The sequence below is a fragment of the Elgaria multicarinata genome, chromosome 1 (assembly GCF_023053635.1).
Source record: "Elgaria multicarinata webbii isolate HBS135686 ecotype San Diego chromosome 1, rElgMul1.1.pri, whole genome shotgun sequence".
NCBI lineage: Eukaryota > Metazoa > Chordata > Lepidosauria > Squamata > Anguidae > Elgaria > Elgaria multicarinata.
The window spans coordinates 19,754,308-19,771,724 of NC_086171.1; the positions used below are offsets into that span (position 1 = coordinate 19,754,308).

Below are 17,417 nucleotides of genomic sequence, written 5' to 3' on the forward strand. Positions count from 1 at the left end.
AAAACCCAGCTCCTAATTCTTGAACAATCTGGAACGCATGGCTACTGATGTGCATGTAGGAAAGGCATAACTTCTGGTGTGATACGCTTTGTTTGATCCTGTTCTACATTTACAATGTGTGTTCAACTGTGCACAGTTGACATATGGAATATTTTGCACTAGGGGCAGAGGACCAACTTAGTTTACCTTCTAGTGCTGTGGTTCAAGGGAATCTTCCTGGATTCCACAGCCAACCAGTAACAAGCTAATAAGAACATAAGTGCCATGCTGGACCAGACCGAGGATCCATCTAGTCCAGCACTCTGTTCACACAGTGGCCAACAAGATGTTGACCAGGGACCCACAAGCAGGACACAGTGCAACAGCACCCTTCCACCCATGTTCTCCAGCAACTGGTACACACATGCTTACTGCCTCAGATACTGGAGGTAGCACATAACCATCAGGGCTAGTAGCCATTGATAGCCTTCTCCTACAGTGTTAGGCCATCTGTTACATTTCTCCCCTCATTTACTAATGCACTTTGATCTCCCACCCACAAACTAGCATCGACAATATAAAGCTCTAGAAGGAGCAACTATAAAAACCTCTCATTACCTTTCAATAAGCCCCTATAAGTAAATAGGTATAACATGGTGTGAATTTTACACACAGGCTGAGTGATCACTTACCAGCCATAAGCAAACAGATAATGCACATTGAGAAAGCAACCACCATAATAATAGGCAACTAAGAAAAAACAAGGAAAAAACAATTAAAAGGCAATACATAATACTTGTTTCAAAGTTCAGTTAAATGTGACATATAGAGTACAATGTAGTGCAGGCAAGTAGCATGTGCGTAATTTTAATGTCCTAACTTGACCAGTAAAAGGAGAAGGAGCAATTCTCAACACACCAGTTCTTAAAAAATGCTTAACATACAGTCGTGTGAAAAAGGAAGTACACCCTCTTGGAATTGTATGATTTTACATATCAGGACATAATAAGAATCATCTGTTCCTTAGCAGGTCTAAAAATTAGGTAAATACAACCTCAGATGAACAACAACACATGACATATTACACCGTGTCATGATTTATTTAACAGAAATAAAGCCAAAATGGAGAAGCCATGTGTGAAAAAGTAAGTACGCCTTATGATTCAATAGCTTGTAGAACCACCTTTAAAAGCAATTAACTTGAAGGAATTGTTTTCTGTATGACTTTATCAGTCTCTCACAACGTTGAGGAGGAATTTTGGCCCACTCTTCTTTACAATGTTGCTTCAGTTCATTGAGGTTTGAGGGCATTTGTTTATGCACAGCTCTCTTAAGTTCCCGCCACAGCATTTCAATCGGGTTCAGGTCTGGACTTTGACTGGGCCATTGCAACACATTGATTCTTTTCTTTTTCAGCCATTCTGCTGTAAATTTGCTGGTGTGCTTGGGATCATTGTCCTGTTGCATGGCCCAATTTCGGCCAAGCTTTAGCTGTCGGACAGATGGCCTCACATTTGACTCTAGAATACTTTGGTATACAGAGAAGTTCACAGTCGACTCAATGACTGCAAGGTTCCCAGATCCTGTGGCTGCAAAACAAGCCCAAATCATCATCCCTCCACCACCGTGCTTGACAGTTGGTATGAGGTGTTTGTGCTGATATGCTGTGTTTGGTTTTCACCAAACGTGGCGCTGTGCATTATGGCCAAACTTCTCCACTTTGGTCTTGTCTGTCCAAAGGACATCATTCCAGAAGTCTTGTGGTTTGTTCAGATGCAACTTTGCAAACCTAAGCCGTGCTGCCACGTTCTTTTTAGAGAGAAGAGGCTTTCTCCTGGCAACCCTTCCAAACAAACCATACTTGTTCAGTCTTTTTCTAATTGTACTGTCATGAACTTTAACATTTAACATGCTCACTGAGGCCTGTAGAGTCTGAGATGTAACTCTTGGGTATTTTGCAATTTCTCTGAGCAGTGCACGGTCTGATCTTGGGGTGATTTTGCTGGGATGCCCTCTCCTGGGAAGATTGGCAACAGTCTTGAATGTTTTCCACTTTTGAATCATCTTTCTCCCTGTAGAATGATGGATTTTAAATGGTTTGGAAATGGCCTTATAACCCTTCCCAGATTGATGGGTAGCAGCAATTGCTTCTCTAAGATCATTGCTGATGTCTTTCCTCCTTGGCATTGTGTTAACACACACCTGAATGCTCCAGACCAGCAAACTGAAAAAACTTTGGCTTTTATAGAGGTGGCCATACTTGCTGATGATCAATTAATCACGGGCATTTGATTAGCAGCACCTGTCTGCCACTTAGCATCTTAATTCCTATGGAAGCAGTAAGGGTGTACTTACTTTTTCACACATGGCTTCTCCATTTTGGCTTTATTTCTGTTAAATAAATCATGACATGGTGTAATTTGTCATGTGTTGTTGTTCATCTGAGGTTGTATTTACCTAATTTTTAGACCTGCTAAGGAACAGATGATTGTTATTATGTCCTGATATGTAAAATCATACAATTCCAAGAGGGTGTACTTTCTTTTTCACACGACTGTACAAAGAATTCCATGGAATTTTACAGACTAATAAATACATTTATTGTGATACAAACTTCTATTATACCACAATATATTGGTTAGCCTTTAAAACATGACAGGACTCCTAGCTTGCTAAAGCAAAAAGTAGCGAATGCATCTAAATTTCCAAAACGTACATTAATTCTTTAATGATAAAACTCTATTATGCATCATACTGAATAGCATATTTGTACAATGATGCTATTCTGCCTGGGTTTGGACAAGCTGTGCCCAGGCAGGTGATTAGGCAAATGGCACCCAGCATGCATTTGTTTGATCCACGGTAATGTAACTGTCCTGGACGTAGGGCAGGATATAAATGTAATTAATAAATAAAAGCAAACAAACAAGTAACTGGAGTTAAAAACAGTGTCCCTGGTTTGTTTTAAAGTAAGTTTGTTTCTCTTTAAGTAATTCAAGAGCCAAATACAGTCTGATCTGTGAATGCTTTCCTATTAAGATGATAGAGGATAAATATGTAAAGTCAGTGTTTGGTACTTCTGGTTGCCAAGAGAACTATAGTTAACTGCTGCCTCCTGGCTTGTTTACTCAAGCAAAGTGAGTAGCAAAGAGGCTCATGCAAGTAGATATTTGTGCATATCTTGGCTTATTAACCCAAAATTTGATCACCCAAAGGGACGTTGGGTAATGTGAACCAAGTTATGGATCTCCCAGGACTGACTTGAAAGCCAAAACGTACCACTCTGAACTCTTTGTAAGAAGAGTGGGATACAAATCTAACTGATACTAGATAATTATCCCATTCTTAAAACTCAAGATTTAAATCCTAAAAAATGCTCTCCTTTTAAGCAAAAGTTAATCGGGGCTTTGAGTTCTGATAATGTGATCCCAATACTTTATTAATTTCAACATAATTCAATGAAGTTATTTTAAATTCTCAAAAAAGCACAAAAAAGATTTCAAATTCCTTACAGCCAAAAATTTCCAGTCTTTCTGTACATGAAGAGAACTAAGAGAATCTACTTCATCCACTGAATAGTTTCCAAGAAACAGATCTATAGCATCCTGCAAAACAACCCAGAGTTAAATAGTTTAGAATTAAGCTCCATGTTATTCTACAAAGAAAGAATCCTGCAGCACCTCCAAAATCCACCCTCTCTCATTACAATGCTTGTCTGCCCTCTGGACATTTTAATCTAGAAAACTGTGACCGTTCTGGCAGCTTTCCTTTCCATTGCCTGCTGCCTCTGGAAAGAGGACTCCTGGACCGCTGCTATAGTTTATACCACCTCTCTCCTTAAGTGCTGCTCACACTCACTTGAAGCAGGGCTCCCCCAGGGGATGCAGCTAAGCCTCTGAGATTGGAGATCTCAGGGAAGCAAGCAGTGGAGGAACTGGCTGGCAGCTGCTTTTCCAGCCCCAGCTGAGTTGCTCTGGGCAGTGTGCAGGGATGCTGAGCGCCACATGAAGCCAGAGACTCAACCAGCACTGGGAAAATCTCTTCTTAGTGCCAGGCAGGTCCCTTTCTCCGTGCTGACAGGGGTCTTCAATACAGAGAAAAACTAAAATGGGTGAATGGGAGCAATAACATCAGTGGTCATGGCCACACTAACTGACCTTTCACCCATTTCTAACTAACCTTTCACCCATTTCTAATTTTGCACCCCGGTGTAGTGACTAGAGTGCTGGGCTTGGAAGACAAAAAGGCAGGCTCAAATCCCCACTCATTCAATATCACGCAGGCTAACCTACCCCCACACTGAGGCAATATCCACAGCTCCATGGAGAAAAGGCAGGATCAAATGTTGCACCTTTCCCATCTTTCCCTTCTCTGTGTTCTACCACTAGCAGTACAAACCTCTTTATCCTCTGCCTTCTCTAGGCTTCTCCCAATGCCTGCACCAGCTGCTCATCTGCTGGCTTCTCAAGCCACACATGTCCCTCCTTCTCCGAGACCCACTCCTTGGAATCTCTCCTGAGCCTAGGCCTCACTGCACTTCCACTGCCACCCATCTCCCCCTCCCCATCAGCACAGACTGGAAACCTCAGACTTTCCTAATGTGAGCCCTGAGGACAGCAACTATGTCGCTTCCCATTCAGTTCAAAATACTAAAGCTAAATAGAAGCAGCAAACACTTGGAAGTTCTTACCTGTCTGAATCCATCAGAAAAGTTGTTTTTGTAGTAACGAATTAGGGAGTTCCACCCATCCATTAGTAGGCCCCATTGAGTTCTCTTTCCAGTTCTGAATTTTTTAAAACAAGACTTCAGTATTACAAAACACAGGAAATAAGAGATTTAACCCCAATGTCAATTACTTAAGGGCGCCAGCAACTGATCTATAATGGGGGCTCTTTGCATATGTCCTCTATTTCATCATTTTGTAGAATAAGTAGTTGAAGAGTTAATCTAACTTTGTCACTGGGATGTTGGGGGGGGGCAGGGTACAGGGATAGACATTGTTCTTCACCCCCTGGTCACTGAAAAGATAGGCTTTGAGTCTCTTGGTCTGTTACGTTGAAAGCTCCTTTTCTGGCTTAACCCAGAGCAATGCCTCCTGATTTCAAAACAGAAACACTTCAGAGAGTTCCTCCTCTGCATAGATTTACACAAACGGACTAGATTCTGGCACTGGCCTTATAGCAGTGTTTTATCCTTGTTCATTCAGAATTTGGCTTAACAGTTCTTAACAAGTTTGTACAGAAAAAATGCATTGATGCAGGAATTTTAAGCTGTACAGCAATTGCCCAAAGAAGCAGCACCTTCTTGATCTGACAAAGGTAAGATTTTCATTTAAAGTCTGAACAAGAACAGAAATAAGAATCTGGAGAAGAAATGGCAACCATTCATATTTTAAGTCTATAATACTTAACCACTGACTGACTGATAATGTTAAAAAATCATTACACAGCATATTTAGTTTAATTTGCTGGTTTCAGAAACTATTTTCTATATAATTTGATTCTGCTTTTATTAGTGGTGGAAAATTACCTTATACATTTTTAAGGCTGCAATCCCATGCGTACTTACCTGGGAGTTAGTCCCACTCAAGCCAATGGAACTTACGTCTGAGTAGACATGCAAAGGAACAATTACATTCCCACTCCCGTTGTTGGTATATTTAAAGTGTTGAAGTTTTGCATGACCACAGCAAGTATGATCGCAGGATCAGTCTCTAAACAATAGCTAGATGTTACATCAGTACAGGTTATTTCAAGAAAGACTGGCTCAAACTTGCCTTGTGTAGTCTGTCTTTAAGGCACCCGTTCCGGCATACTGTTTGGCACAAGCATTTGCGTTATCGGCCCATGCTATGGACAGAGAAAAATGGTGGCGGTGTTGTTTTAAAAAAAGGCAACAAGTAAGTAGCCACATAGGATAATATCTACTTATTAAAAAAAGAAACCTACCATTTTTATAAAGTTTCTCAAATTCTGCTTGCTCTTCAAGTCTCTGGCCAACATGCAAAACACCTAATCTCTATAACGATGAAAGAAACCACTAGTTACAATTGCATCAGAATTCTGCTAACATTTTAATTGCATGCAGCTTTGAACCTTTTAATGTGTCAGAAAAAGCGTGTTCCCATTATTTCAAATAGATTCCTTTCAAGAATTATACATATATTATATTTTTGTGAACTGCCCAGACAGCTTCAGCTATTGGGTAGTACAGAAATGAAATGAAAATAATAAATCGCATTTTAAAAGGGCACAGCAAGGCTAGGAGGAAATCTCAACCTGCAGCTGTGCTTGGAGAGAGCGGCGTGCTAAAAGGCTCTGAATCACGTTCGTTCGGTCCAGGCAATCCATACAGTTACTACGGAATATTCCTTCTTGCTGCATCACCACCTTTCCATCAGAATCAACGAGGAAATAGCTGAAATACATAACGGGGCTTGTGTAAGAGTTATCAAAATATTTCTTGGATATATTTATGTTGCAACCTAACATAACTATGGCACCAATGTAGGGAAATGTCTATGATAGTTAACATCAATAAAACAATTAATCCAAATAGTCCCCTTAACTTTAAAGTATCCACACAGCCTTCAAAGCATTACTGTCAGTTAAATATGGAAATAACAGGTTTTGGCTACATAACTAAGGCTGCAATCATCTAACCATTTAAGCCCTATTCTTATCTTACCTTTCTTACTTCAAGTGCCTGCCAAGACAAATTTAAATATATTTATTAACAGATGACTGAAACTGTCAAGATAGAAAAGTTAAGGTTCCATGATTCCAAGGAGATTGTTTCTGGAAAGCAGCCTCCATTTCACATAGCAAAAAGAGTCTATAGCTGTTTGTGATAAGACATGAAGGTCTACTGATCAAAGTAAATCTTTCCAAAGGGCACTCACAAGCCCACGGGACCCTGGTTAACTAACATTAGAGATTTTAGAGGCAAGACGCAAATCAGGAGTATGGTAGGGTAGCAAAAGTTGATGCTATACCACCTGCCTGGAATGTATCTGGGTACATCCAGCAGAAAGGAACTTATTCGGGACTCACTTTTGTTCTGTTTTGAGACATTTCAGAACGAAAATTTATTATCGTACTTTGATCCCTCCCTTTGGCAAAAAAAAAAGGTTCTCAAGGCAGCTTACAAAAATATTTCTGAAGATACTTTTATTTCTGAAAAATATTTTGAAAGGAAAAGAGATCAATTTAATAATGCTTCTTTGTATACCACAGTTCCTTTTGGCTCTCCTGCCTTAAAGGTCTCTTACTTTAAGAACCACTTCTTGCAATGGTGTTTTTACATGAAGTGTGTGCAAGTATACACACAATCTATAAACATATTGCTTGGGTTTACGTCGTTCTCATGATAATTATTTTTATGAGAAAACTTCAGTAAATCTTACATCCTTTTGCCTACCAATGAAACTGAAAGAATATCCTACTACTTGTAGCTATGGAGAGGATCACATCTAACTGCTTTTGAAGCTGCAGCCTTAACTCAACTCAAAGAGCAGCATTTTAAGATAAAACGTTCCCTTGAAAACTAGCAGATCCCACAAAACCAAGGTGTTTCCTATTTGTAAGAGATATCTAAATTTATCAAAACAGGATTGTCATTTTATGTTCCCTATTGATTAGCTTTGGGGAATTCAACTGTTCTCAGGAAATTAAAATATGGGTATGAAATTTGCTACATTCATAAGCTGCAGCAACGTCCTTGGCTTCTACTTATATGAGTTTAAATACACACTTCCAGATGCAGTTGACACAACATTTATAAGAACATAGCCAAGTGGCATGATGCCATCATAACCGGATCTTTACGCTGTTGCATAGAAACCAAATGAAAAGCCACACAAGAACTTTGGACTGTAGTCCTAGACAAATTCAAATGGAAGAGAACCAACGCTTTGGATTACATCTTAGACTGATGCCTTTTCAGATCACTGTACTTAAACACTGCTAGAGCAATGCAATGTTATTTTAGCATAAAGCAGCAGTTTTCTTCTGTTAGCTGTACACAATCTAATCATTAGTAACTTCTACTAACCACAACTACATGCCCGCACACTGCAGTTGCATATATTACCCAAATTCATCTTGTTGTTCAGCAAGTTGATCTAGTAAAATCTGGAGCCGATCCCACCTCATATGACTGCATTCTTTATGGAAATCAAAAGCTATATATCTGGGCAGAGAAAGCATATGTGAGTTAAGAGGCTATTCACTAGTACTTGAATCATGGGATAGGAGTACAGGGACAGGTGCTGCTTAGGTGTGCTTCAGCAGACAAAGGAGTCTCTAGGACTTCCTACTAAGCAGCGTGAAAAGGTTTTCCTTGATGAAGCATTTCCTCAAAATGCACTGAGAACTATATCCATCAAGAGAGCTGTCCTTTTTATCTGTGGTGCAGGGAAAAGGACACACTAGCAGGAAAGGAAAGGGGGATAACAGAGGATAGCAAAGACTTAAGGGGAGGAAACATTACTGAGCTTTTAAGAAGCATATAAACTAGTCTATTGCCTACCAAAAAAGGGTAATTTGGGGTTAAACTCTGCCAGCTTCATATGCAATGCACTGCTTCTGCAGAATTGAAGTTTGCATTATGTAACATTCTGTCCGAAATCTTCTCCAAGTCATTAACACTTAGTTTCTCATTTCCCTTTTTGTACTATTAATTTGTTTTATTAATTTTCCAAAAACAAACACAGAATGCATCAAATTTAAGTCCAGTTACTGACAGAAGGCATTACATTTAACATTTCTCCCCTTTAGTTTACAGACAAAAATATTCGGGGACTCCATTGGCTGCACAGAGGTTTTCTTTATGATACTTCATAGTGACCACCTTATATTCAGAGTCTTTTCCATAATCCGAGTACATGCTTTGACAAATACTGTTGCATATGCCCCTGATTTGTATATGTAATAAAATCATGTCATATTTTATAAAAATTAGATATTTGACCTTGTCTTTGTTAATTTCACGTTGGTGTCACTTTTTTTGCGGTGGCTATTTCCTAGAGCTCCACGTACCAAGAAGATCTGCAGTTTTCCGATGTGTAGTTCCCTGTTTCTAAAGATTGCCCAAATCAAAAGCCACATGACAGTAGTCCTGTAACAGTAATCTTGCTCACATCTCCCACAAACCTATGCAATGAAGTAGGACAATAATTCTACTTCATCGCATAGGTTCATTTCAGAAAAGGGACACAAGAATCTGAGCGCTTACTTGCCTACGTGAGAAGTAAGATTTCTGCTTTCTAAGACAAATTTTGTCCCAGCTTCTATTTTTGTGTATCTGCAAGGTAAGCAGACACATTTAACACCCAGATTAACATTTGTGCAACCCTACTTTTATAGCATTATTGTGTCCAGACAGAACCTGACTGTTCAGCCTTTGTATGCAGGTACTCCACATGTTGTAAGAAAAAAGTCTTACAATTCCTAGCAGGCACCAGCCAACCACGCTGGACTTTTTTCTGTCTAAAACTGCACAGGATTGCACCCTAAGTCTTTTAAACAACTAGTTAAAACTAGTTCGAAAGCAATATAAATATTTTTCAGTTGCCATGTACCTGACCATTCCATTTCCCAAGCTGTTTACCATTTTTGAAAATGTTTGCTCAAGAGGCAATTCTGAGCCCTTCTGGTTAACCTGTAAAGGGAAAACAAAAAAGTTCCATACAACAGCAACACCATTTAGTCACATTTCTTTTAACTTGGATGTAGAATTAAATTAGGAACATACCAGATTAACAATCATTTGTTTTCCATAGCTAATAATCTGAGAATCAAAGTGTCTTTGGAAGCCATCCATCTGAAATAGAATATGGTAGATGCACTTATTTGAAGTCTTGGCCAAAGCTGCACGTTATGAAGAATCCTTAATAGGAAGGACACATTAAATATTCATAGAATCATAGAATCATAGAATAGTAGAGTTGGAAGGGGCCTACAAGGCCATCGAGTCCAACCCCCTGCTCAATGCAGGAATCCACCCTAAAGCATCCCTGACAGATAGTTGTCCAGCTGCCTCTTGAAGGCCTCTAGTGTGGGAGAGCCCACAACCTCCCTAGGTAGCTGATTCCACCGTCGCACTGCTCTAACAGTCAGGAAGTTTTTCCTGATGTCCAGCCGGAATCTGGCTTCCTTTAACTTGAGCCCGTTATTCCGTGTCCTGCACTCTGGGAAGATCGAGAAGAGATCCTGGCCCTCCTCTGTGTGACAACCTTTTAAGTATTTGAAGAGTGCTATCATGTCTCCCCTCAATCTTCTCTTCTCCAGGCTAAACATGCCCAGTTCTTTCAACGAACACAGCAGAAAATATAAAAATGCCTTTGTAAAAGACAGTGCCACTTTTTCATGACTATAGCAGATGCCAGGACTATGCAGTGGAGAAAGTGCATTCATTCTACTGATTATCTGAAATTAGCCAAAGGGCTTATCAACCTTATCAGCTTGCCAACATTTGTCCCTCCTCACCCCCAGCTCTGCCTCTCTTGATCCAATGGGTTCATTTGCTCCGATACATCTTGAGCCAGAGAGACTACTTGGGGCCTGAGGCGACTTTTGATTTTGAATTCCTTAGCTCTATGGGCAATTTAAGACACTCCTAGTGTGTACTTTCACTGGAAACAGAGGACGTGCTTATAACAGGTAAGGAGCAAATAAGCAGCATTTGTCTTACAAATGAAAATGTTTAGCAAACCCTCTGTGGTTTGTGCACTAGCTGTGGGGTGTAGGAACATAGGAAACTCCCTTTTACTCAGTCAGGCCATTGGTCTATTTAGCTTAGCATTGTCGACACTGACTGGCAGTGGCTCTCCAGAGTTTCAAGCAGATGATTTTCCAGCCCTATCTGAAGATGCCAGGGATTGAACATGGGGCCTTCTACAGGCAAAGCAGGAGCTCTGCCAGTGAGCAACAGCCCTTCCCTATAGTACTGAAGTTGCTGTACTTTGGGCCATGAAGGCGTCCAAAAATGGTCTGCCCAAATACCGGGCTCACTATCTTGGCACTTCTCCTAAAATGGCATGCACCAAGGCCTCACAAGATCAGGTGTTCCCAGCCAAATGCCTTTCCTCAGTCCAATGTGTCAGGCAATGACAGCTATCTTATCCTTGAACTACGGAGCAGCCCTAATCCTTTAGCTTGTAGTGGTTCAGGGAAGGTGAAGGTTCTTCCTCACAAGTATAGAAAGAATCTAGACTCAGTATTGTCTAAGTATTTAGTGAAAGATGGTTTGTGATGTCAGGGCAAAAGCACTCCCAAGGCAGCTCACAGTAATACAATTCATAAAAAAAACAGTTAAAATATTTAAAAAATGATTTAAAAAACTATAAGCACAATAAGATAGAAGTAAAACCAGTAACAAAAGCCTACAATAAAACAAGCAGCAACAAAAGCAGGCATATCAAGAAAATACCATGCTAAAATATGTTTTCAAGGCCTCCTTAAAAGCCTGCAGTGATGGAGATGGTGGGCCGCTGATGGCAATTTCTTCCAAAGGTGTGGAGCCACTGCAGAGAAGGCCCTCTCACAGGTGGTCACCCACCTAACTGCTCTAACAAGTGGGCACATGAAAAGGGCCTCTCTTTCTGATCTTACAGTGCGAGCAGGCTGATGCAGATGCAGGCAGTGCTACAAGTTACTTGGTCCCAAACTGTTGAAGGCTTTAAAGGTAAAAACCAGCACTTTGAACTGGGCTTGGAATTGGGCAGTTCAGCGGAATTGGGCGATTCAGTGTACTGAATTGGGCAGTGCAGCTAGCACAGCATAGGCGTTAAGTGGTCAAATTGTCTTACCCCCACCGATACATGGGCGGCTGCATTCTGTACCAGCTGAAGTTTCTGAACTGTCTTCAAATGCGGCCCTACGTACAATGCATTACAGTAGTCCAGCCTGGATGTGATTAGTGTGTGGTTAACTGAGGCCAGGTCTGTCCTCTCCAGATAGGGCCGCAGCTGGCATATCAGCTTAAGCTGATAAAATGCACTCCTGGACACTGCAACCACCTTGGCTTCCCCAGCTAGGTCTGAGTCCAGGATGACTACCAGACTGCGCATTTGGCCTTTTAGGGAGAGTGCAACCCCATCTAAGGCCAGTTATAAAACGCCAACTTAAGTAGTTGGCTCCCCAACCCACAGTGCCATCTTGTCTGGATTAAGTTTCAGCTTGTTCACCTTCATTCATATTGTTTTAAAGTACAACTGCACCAACGCTAAACCTTTGCTAGCTTTCAGAACATTGTATGTTTAGTTCAGGAACACCTTAAGGAGAACCACACTCCTCAGAATAGCTGCAACCATTACAAGGCTATCTGCCTATACATATGGACTTTACATTAAACCCCTCCTGCAGAAGGATAGGAAAAAGATATATAGAACATACATGATTTACTGTTTTGCTGATCTGTGGCCGGGGTTTATATTTGAGGTTTGGTCTCTGTGACCAGAAAAAAGGAATTGATCCACGTGTCTGGAAAACAGAGGGAACAGAGAAGTGAAGCATATAATATTATGTTATCAGTTCAACCTCCCAGCTAGCTCCTGCACTTTATCTTAGCATAGAGCAGCATTAAGAGGGAGGAGGCAAAGACTAACTTCTGTGCGAAAGACTAGTCATGCTACCCAATAAAATAGGGGAAAAAATGTACCTGGACAAAAGAAGCTTTGCTCCCATTGTAATGTACAATTTGTTCCGTTTCTACAAAATTAGCTGCGTGCCCTTCGGAATCAATACCTGCGAGTGTGAGAAATTCAAAATTATAGCTAACCACTTACAGCAAAAGCCTTATTTATTACTTCAAATCCTATCCAATATGTCATTTTGGTGAGAGCTTCTGTTAAGTGGATGAAACTAAAAACAACAAAAACAAAAGCAAAGTATATCCTGTAACTGCCTTAAATGCTAATGAGGACACTGTGTTCTGCAGAGACAGGAGATGATTTATATTGCCTTTGACAGTTCTTGGAACAATGTACAACCAGCCTATTTCTGCCATAAGATGCAGCAGTTCTCTTTAAGGCAACAAGGCAGAGGGCCTTCTTAGTTGTGGCGTGCACTACTAATTGCAGTGGGCGCTATAATTATGGAATGATCTCCCCAACAAGGCCTGCCTGGCGCCAACGTTGCTCTCTTTTCAGCACCAGGTTAAAACTTTTCTCTTTTCCCAGGCATTTAGCAATATGTGATGAGCTTCATCGATCCTGGATCTGTTTTTATAATAGTTCAGAGTTGTTTATAGTTCATTTTTAGATGTGATGTTGCAAGTTTTTGTGGTTTAAAATTTTGTATATTTTTTTTAATTGTTTATATAAGAGAGCTTCGGCTATGGTATAGTAATGTAATAAATAATAAATAAATAAATAATAAGACTTACAAGTTAAAACAGTAGAGATGGAAGACCTTCTCCACCAATCCATACACTTCAAGATAATGGCCATAATCCAGAGGACCAGTTCCTTGCTTTCAGAGTTGCTTTGAACATTTTATTCTCATATAACCCTTCCCCCAAATACCAGGCCCTGCTTGCTTGGCACATCACTTATGAGAGTCAGGGGAATTTCAAAACATTTATGAAATAGCAGCGGTGGCACAAGTATGGGTGTTTCCTCAAAGAAAAATAAAAGGACACTGGGTACATTTGGATTGCATCTGGTATTGGGAAGCCGGAGAGGATAAACTACCTCTCTTCTTCCTGAAAGCAGCTAATAAATAAGGATAATCATTTTTAATATATATATTGCCTTCCCTCCTCCAAAAGCACATTTGCGTTTTAGCCTCAAAAGCAGACCGGTAAATTAGGAAAGGTTAAGATATAATGACTTGCACAAGGCCATGTGACTGAGTAGACATTTAACCTTGTGGTTTCCCATATCCAAATTCAAGCCACTATTCTACACAAGATAATAACTACAGGTTTAATCTAGATCTAAACAAAAATATTTTCATAGCAACACACAAAGTTTGCCATTTGGTGAAAAGCAACATGAATCTGAATTGGCAATATTCAGAATCAAGTTGCTTTGGACTAAATGGCAAACTTCACAGTTATTACAAATACCAGGGAAATTTTCTCAAGCAGGATCCGTATCCATATTTTCCTACTGAGTTGGCCTTATAAAGGTATTACCCTAATTTGGAATCAGCTGACAGTCTTGTTATCAAGGTGCAAGCATCTGACCCCTTCCATACAGATGTTAGGCATCTGTCTTACCTCTGACATAGTAGCGCACACCAGCCCTGAAACAGCTTCTTCGGGAAATAAGAATCCAGTCAAAATATTTTCCATTAATGGAACAAGAGTGCATGTTAATAACTGATACAAGGTAATGTGTTAAGGAATACAATACACTTAATACAATAAATTTGAGGGGAAGTGGTATCACCAGTTCTTAAAACAGTATTATAGATATAGACAGCACATCTTCTCTATTCCAAACTTTGAAAGATGCATTTTTCATCAATTTCCAGTTTAACAAGCAACAAAAAAATGCTGAACAAAGTAAATGAATTAATAAATATTTTACCCATAATGTAGGAATGGTCTGTGTTACAACACATAAGTTTTTCTCCATTCTAGATAGTAATTAACAAATACTTAAATAAGGAGGCTATTGAAATAAGAATTTGATTAGGGAAGAGGATTTTATTCATATTTTTAGACTCCTTTTAATCTAGAGTTGTACAAAGCATAAATAAAGCCAATCATGCGAAAAGCCAAAATATATAACAAAACATACAAGCGAAGTTAAAAAGAGCAGAACAGCCTATCTTTAAAGTGCCTGGGCAAAATAAACAACACTAGACCTAGCACCAAGATGCTAGCAAAGTCTGTCCCAGCTAAACTCCTAAGAAAGGAATTCCAAAGCTGAGGTACCACCACAGAGAAGGCTCTTCCCCTTGTCACAGTATAACAAACTTTCCCAAACTAGGGTATATGGACAAGCGCCTACTCTGACAATCTTAAGATCCAGGCAAGTGGATATAGGGAGAGGTGCTCCTTCTAAGTATTTGGATCCTAAACCATTTAGGACTTCAAAAGAAATAGCACCATGAATCAGGCTCATCTACTATTTTTGTATGCTATAAGTGATAGAAAATAATCTTCTAATCATACTCTTTTACTAAGCAAGTTTACTCAGAAGTCACACTGAACTCAATGGGACATACTCCTGGATAAGTACACATAGGATTGCAGCCTTAGATTTGAAACGATAGGCAATTGTCATCTTTGTGTGCCAGAATGCCATTGATTCCCATGGAAACTTGAAGGAACTTTTCCAAAACAAAAACGGGAAAATATGAAAATACGATAATCTGGAGATTGGCAACAAGAACTGCTCTAAACTGGAAACCGCCAGCAAGCCAATAAACCAAAACCACTGTGACACATCCAATCAGGATTTAGATCAGAGACAATGAACCAAAACCACTGTGTCACATCCAATCAGGATTTAGATCCCCGAGAAAAGGCATTAGAACAATAAAACTCAGTATCACTGTGTCGAACCCAACATTTTTACATAAATAAGCAGCAGGCTCTGCTAACATTAAGTAGTTGAGTGGATACACACAAAACTAAGTCCACCACTTTTTGATTCCCATTAATTTCAAGGAGTACAAGGTTAAAGACATGTTTAAACCTCCTATTAAAATAAATGAGACATTAAAGTGCTTGGCTTTGGCAGCTTTATGAACATTTTTGACCACTTCATGAGGACAATGTTCTGCTTGAACTGACAAAACACAAAATAAACCAAGATGGGCAAAAGTTTCTTTCTTTTGAGACTTCGTCTTACTTCCCTTAGTATGTGTTACATTTTCCTAATAAACTTTAGAAGAAAAAGTACCACTGGAAATATTAGAGTGTCTGTTTTACCATTCATAGCTGGTGATTCCACCTATATAAAAGGTCAAGTTTTGTAGCCACTACGGTAGATGTACTAAAGCTTTCAGACAGCATCACCTAGTCTATTTAGTAATGATGCAAAGGGTCACCATAAAATAAGGATCAGCCAGTTAAAGCAGACAGCAACGTTTTTGTTTTTTAAGTTTAGGCAAGCACTAGAAAATCTGTTTGTGTTATGTTAGTAAATAACATTGACAGTCAATAATATTTTATTCATTCAGATAGTTGGAAATACAACACATCTCCTCCCCACTGTTATTTCAATTGGGAAGAAGAGATCTTTGGGTAGAATTCAATTAAAGTCCTACGTAGACCAGACCCAATGAAATGAATGGGATTTAAGTTAGCCATGACTAAGATCCCATACATTTCAATGGGTCTACTCCAAATAGGGCTTTAGTTGGATTCTACCCTATATATGCATCTTTAGTAAGAGATTCTCTAATATATTTAATATGGAGAGTTCAAACAAAAACTACTGCTCTGGATTATGTATGCTGACAGCAAACTCAATTCTCCAAGTATCAGTCCTTATTTAGCCCAAACACCACCATCCATACACAACAGGGATGGATCAGTAGTCTTGGGGGAACCCTCAAGTTTGCAGAAATACAAACAAAACTTTAGGAGAAATCCTCAGGACACTGCCCCCAGGAGCCCTCAGGATGAGGATCGACCATGCTCAGTGGCCATGAAATGCTGACACTCTCTGCCAGTTTGCACATAACCACAGCAGGTGGTTAAATGATCCAAGGGCTATTGGGGACAAGCAAGAGAGAGCAGTTGTGTTGCCTGCAAAGTTCTCACCATATCTGCTTTTACTCAGCAATCCACAATTGGCTCCTTCATAGGTTGTTAATAACTTAGATGCAAACCATGGCTTTTCATTACATTTGTATTGAATCCCAGAAGAAGTTTGAGTCAAGAGATTTGAAATGGTATTAGACATTCACTTCCTCCTCTCCCAGCCCTTGCACAGACTGAGCCTTATTTTTAGGGGGTGTAAAGTCATTTTAAGGGTAATTTGAAAAGGTTAGAGCAGGTATTCAGGGGTGCATGAACACAAGCGCTTAATTTAGGCTTTGGATTTCTACCTACAACAGAGGTGGGAAACTTGTGGCACTCTAGATGTTTTGGCCTACAACTCCCATCATCCCGAGCCAGCATAGTCAAGCACGATGAGAGTTTAAGGTCAAAGTATCCTGAGGGCCACAAATTGCCCATCATTGGCCTACAAGTTGCTCAAGTATTTACCTATTCTGTAAGTCATGTCATGGAATTAGCATGGCAGTAACACTCTCCATAAGCTCTAAATATTAACAAAATTGTATTACTCTGGCAGAATCATGAAAGGATACATCCATGCATAACTGGAGTAGCAAATCTATGGATCTGTAAAAAAAGGAAAGGTAACACTGTTGAAGAACAATATTTAGGTATTTAAAGAACAATACGTAGGTATTTAAAGATATTGTCCAAGCACTGGACAATGAAGGTAAGAATGACAAAGGTTAGTCTA

At 39.8% G+C, this 17,417-nt stretch overlaps 1 protein-coding gene across 1 annotated transcript in view; it reads right to left on the minus strand.

The window, feature by feature from the left end:
• Positions 1-17,417, minus strand: part of SACM1L (SAC1 like phosphatidylinositide phosphatase) — a 44,911-nt gene that overhangs the window by 2,908 nt on the left and 24,586 nt on the right. The window contains exons 7-19 of the mRNA XM_063124190.1: positions 17,257-17,290; positions 14,204-14,305; positions 12,641-12,726; positions 12,376-12,462; positions 9,734-9,802; positions 9,561-9,640; positions 8,072-8,170; positions 6,259-6,397; positions 5,929-5,998; positions 5,757-5,829; positions 4,670-4,763; positions 3,492-3,584; positions 672-729 (exon numbers count right to left, since the gene is read on the minus strand). Of these exons, the coding sequence (XP_062980260.1) occupies positions 672-729; positions 3,492-3,584; positions 4,670-4,763; positions 5,757-5,829; positions 5,929-5,998; positions 6,259-6,397; positions 8,072-8,170; positions 9,561-9,640; positions 9,734-9,802; positions 12,376-12,462; positions 12,641-12,726; positions 14,204-14,305; positions 17,257-17,290 (1,084 nt within the window). The remainder of the gene's footprint in view (positions 1-671; positions 730-3,491; positions 3,585-4,669; positions 4,764-5,756; positions 5,830-5,928; positions 5,999-6,258; positions 6,398-8,071; positions 8,171-9,560; positions 9,641-9,733; positions 9,803-12,375; positions 12,463-12,640; positions 12,727-14,203; positions 14,306-17,256; positions 17,291-17,417) is intronic.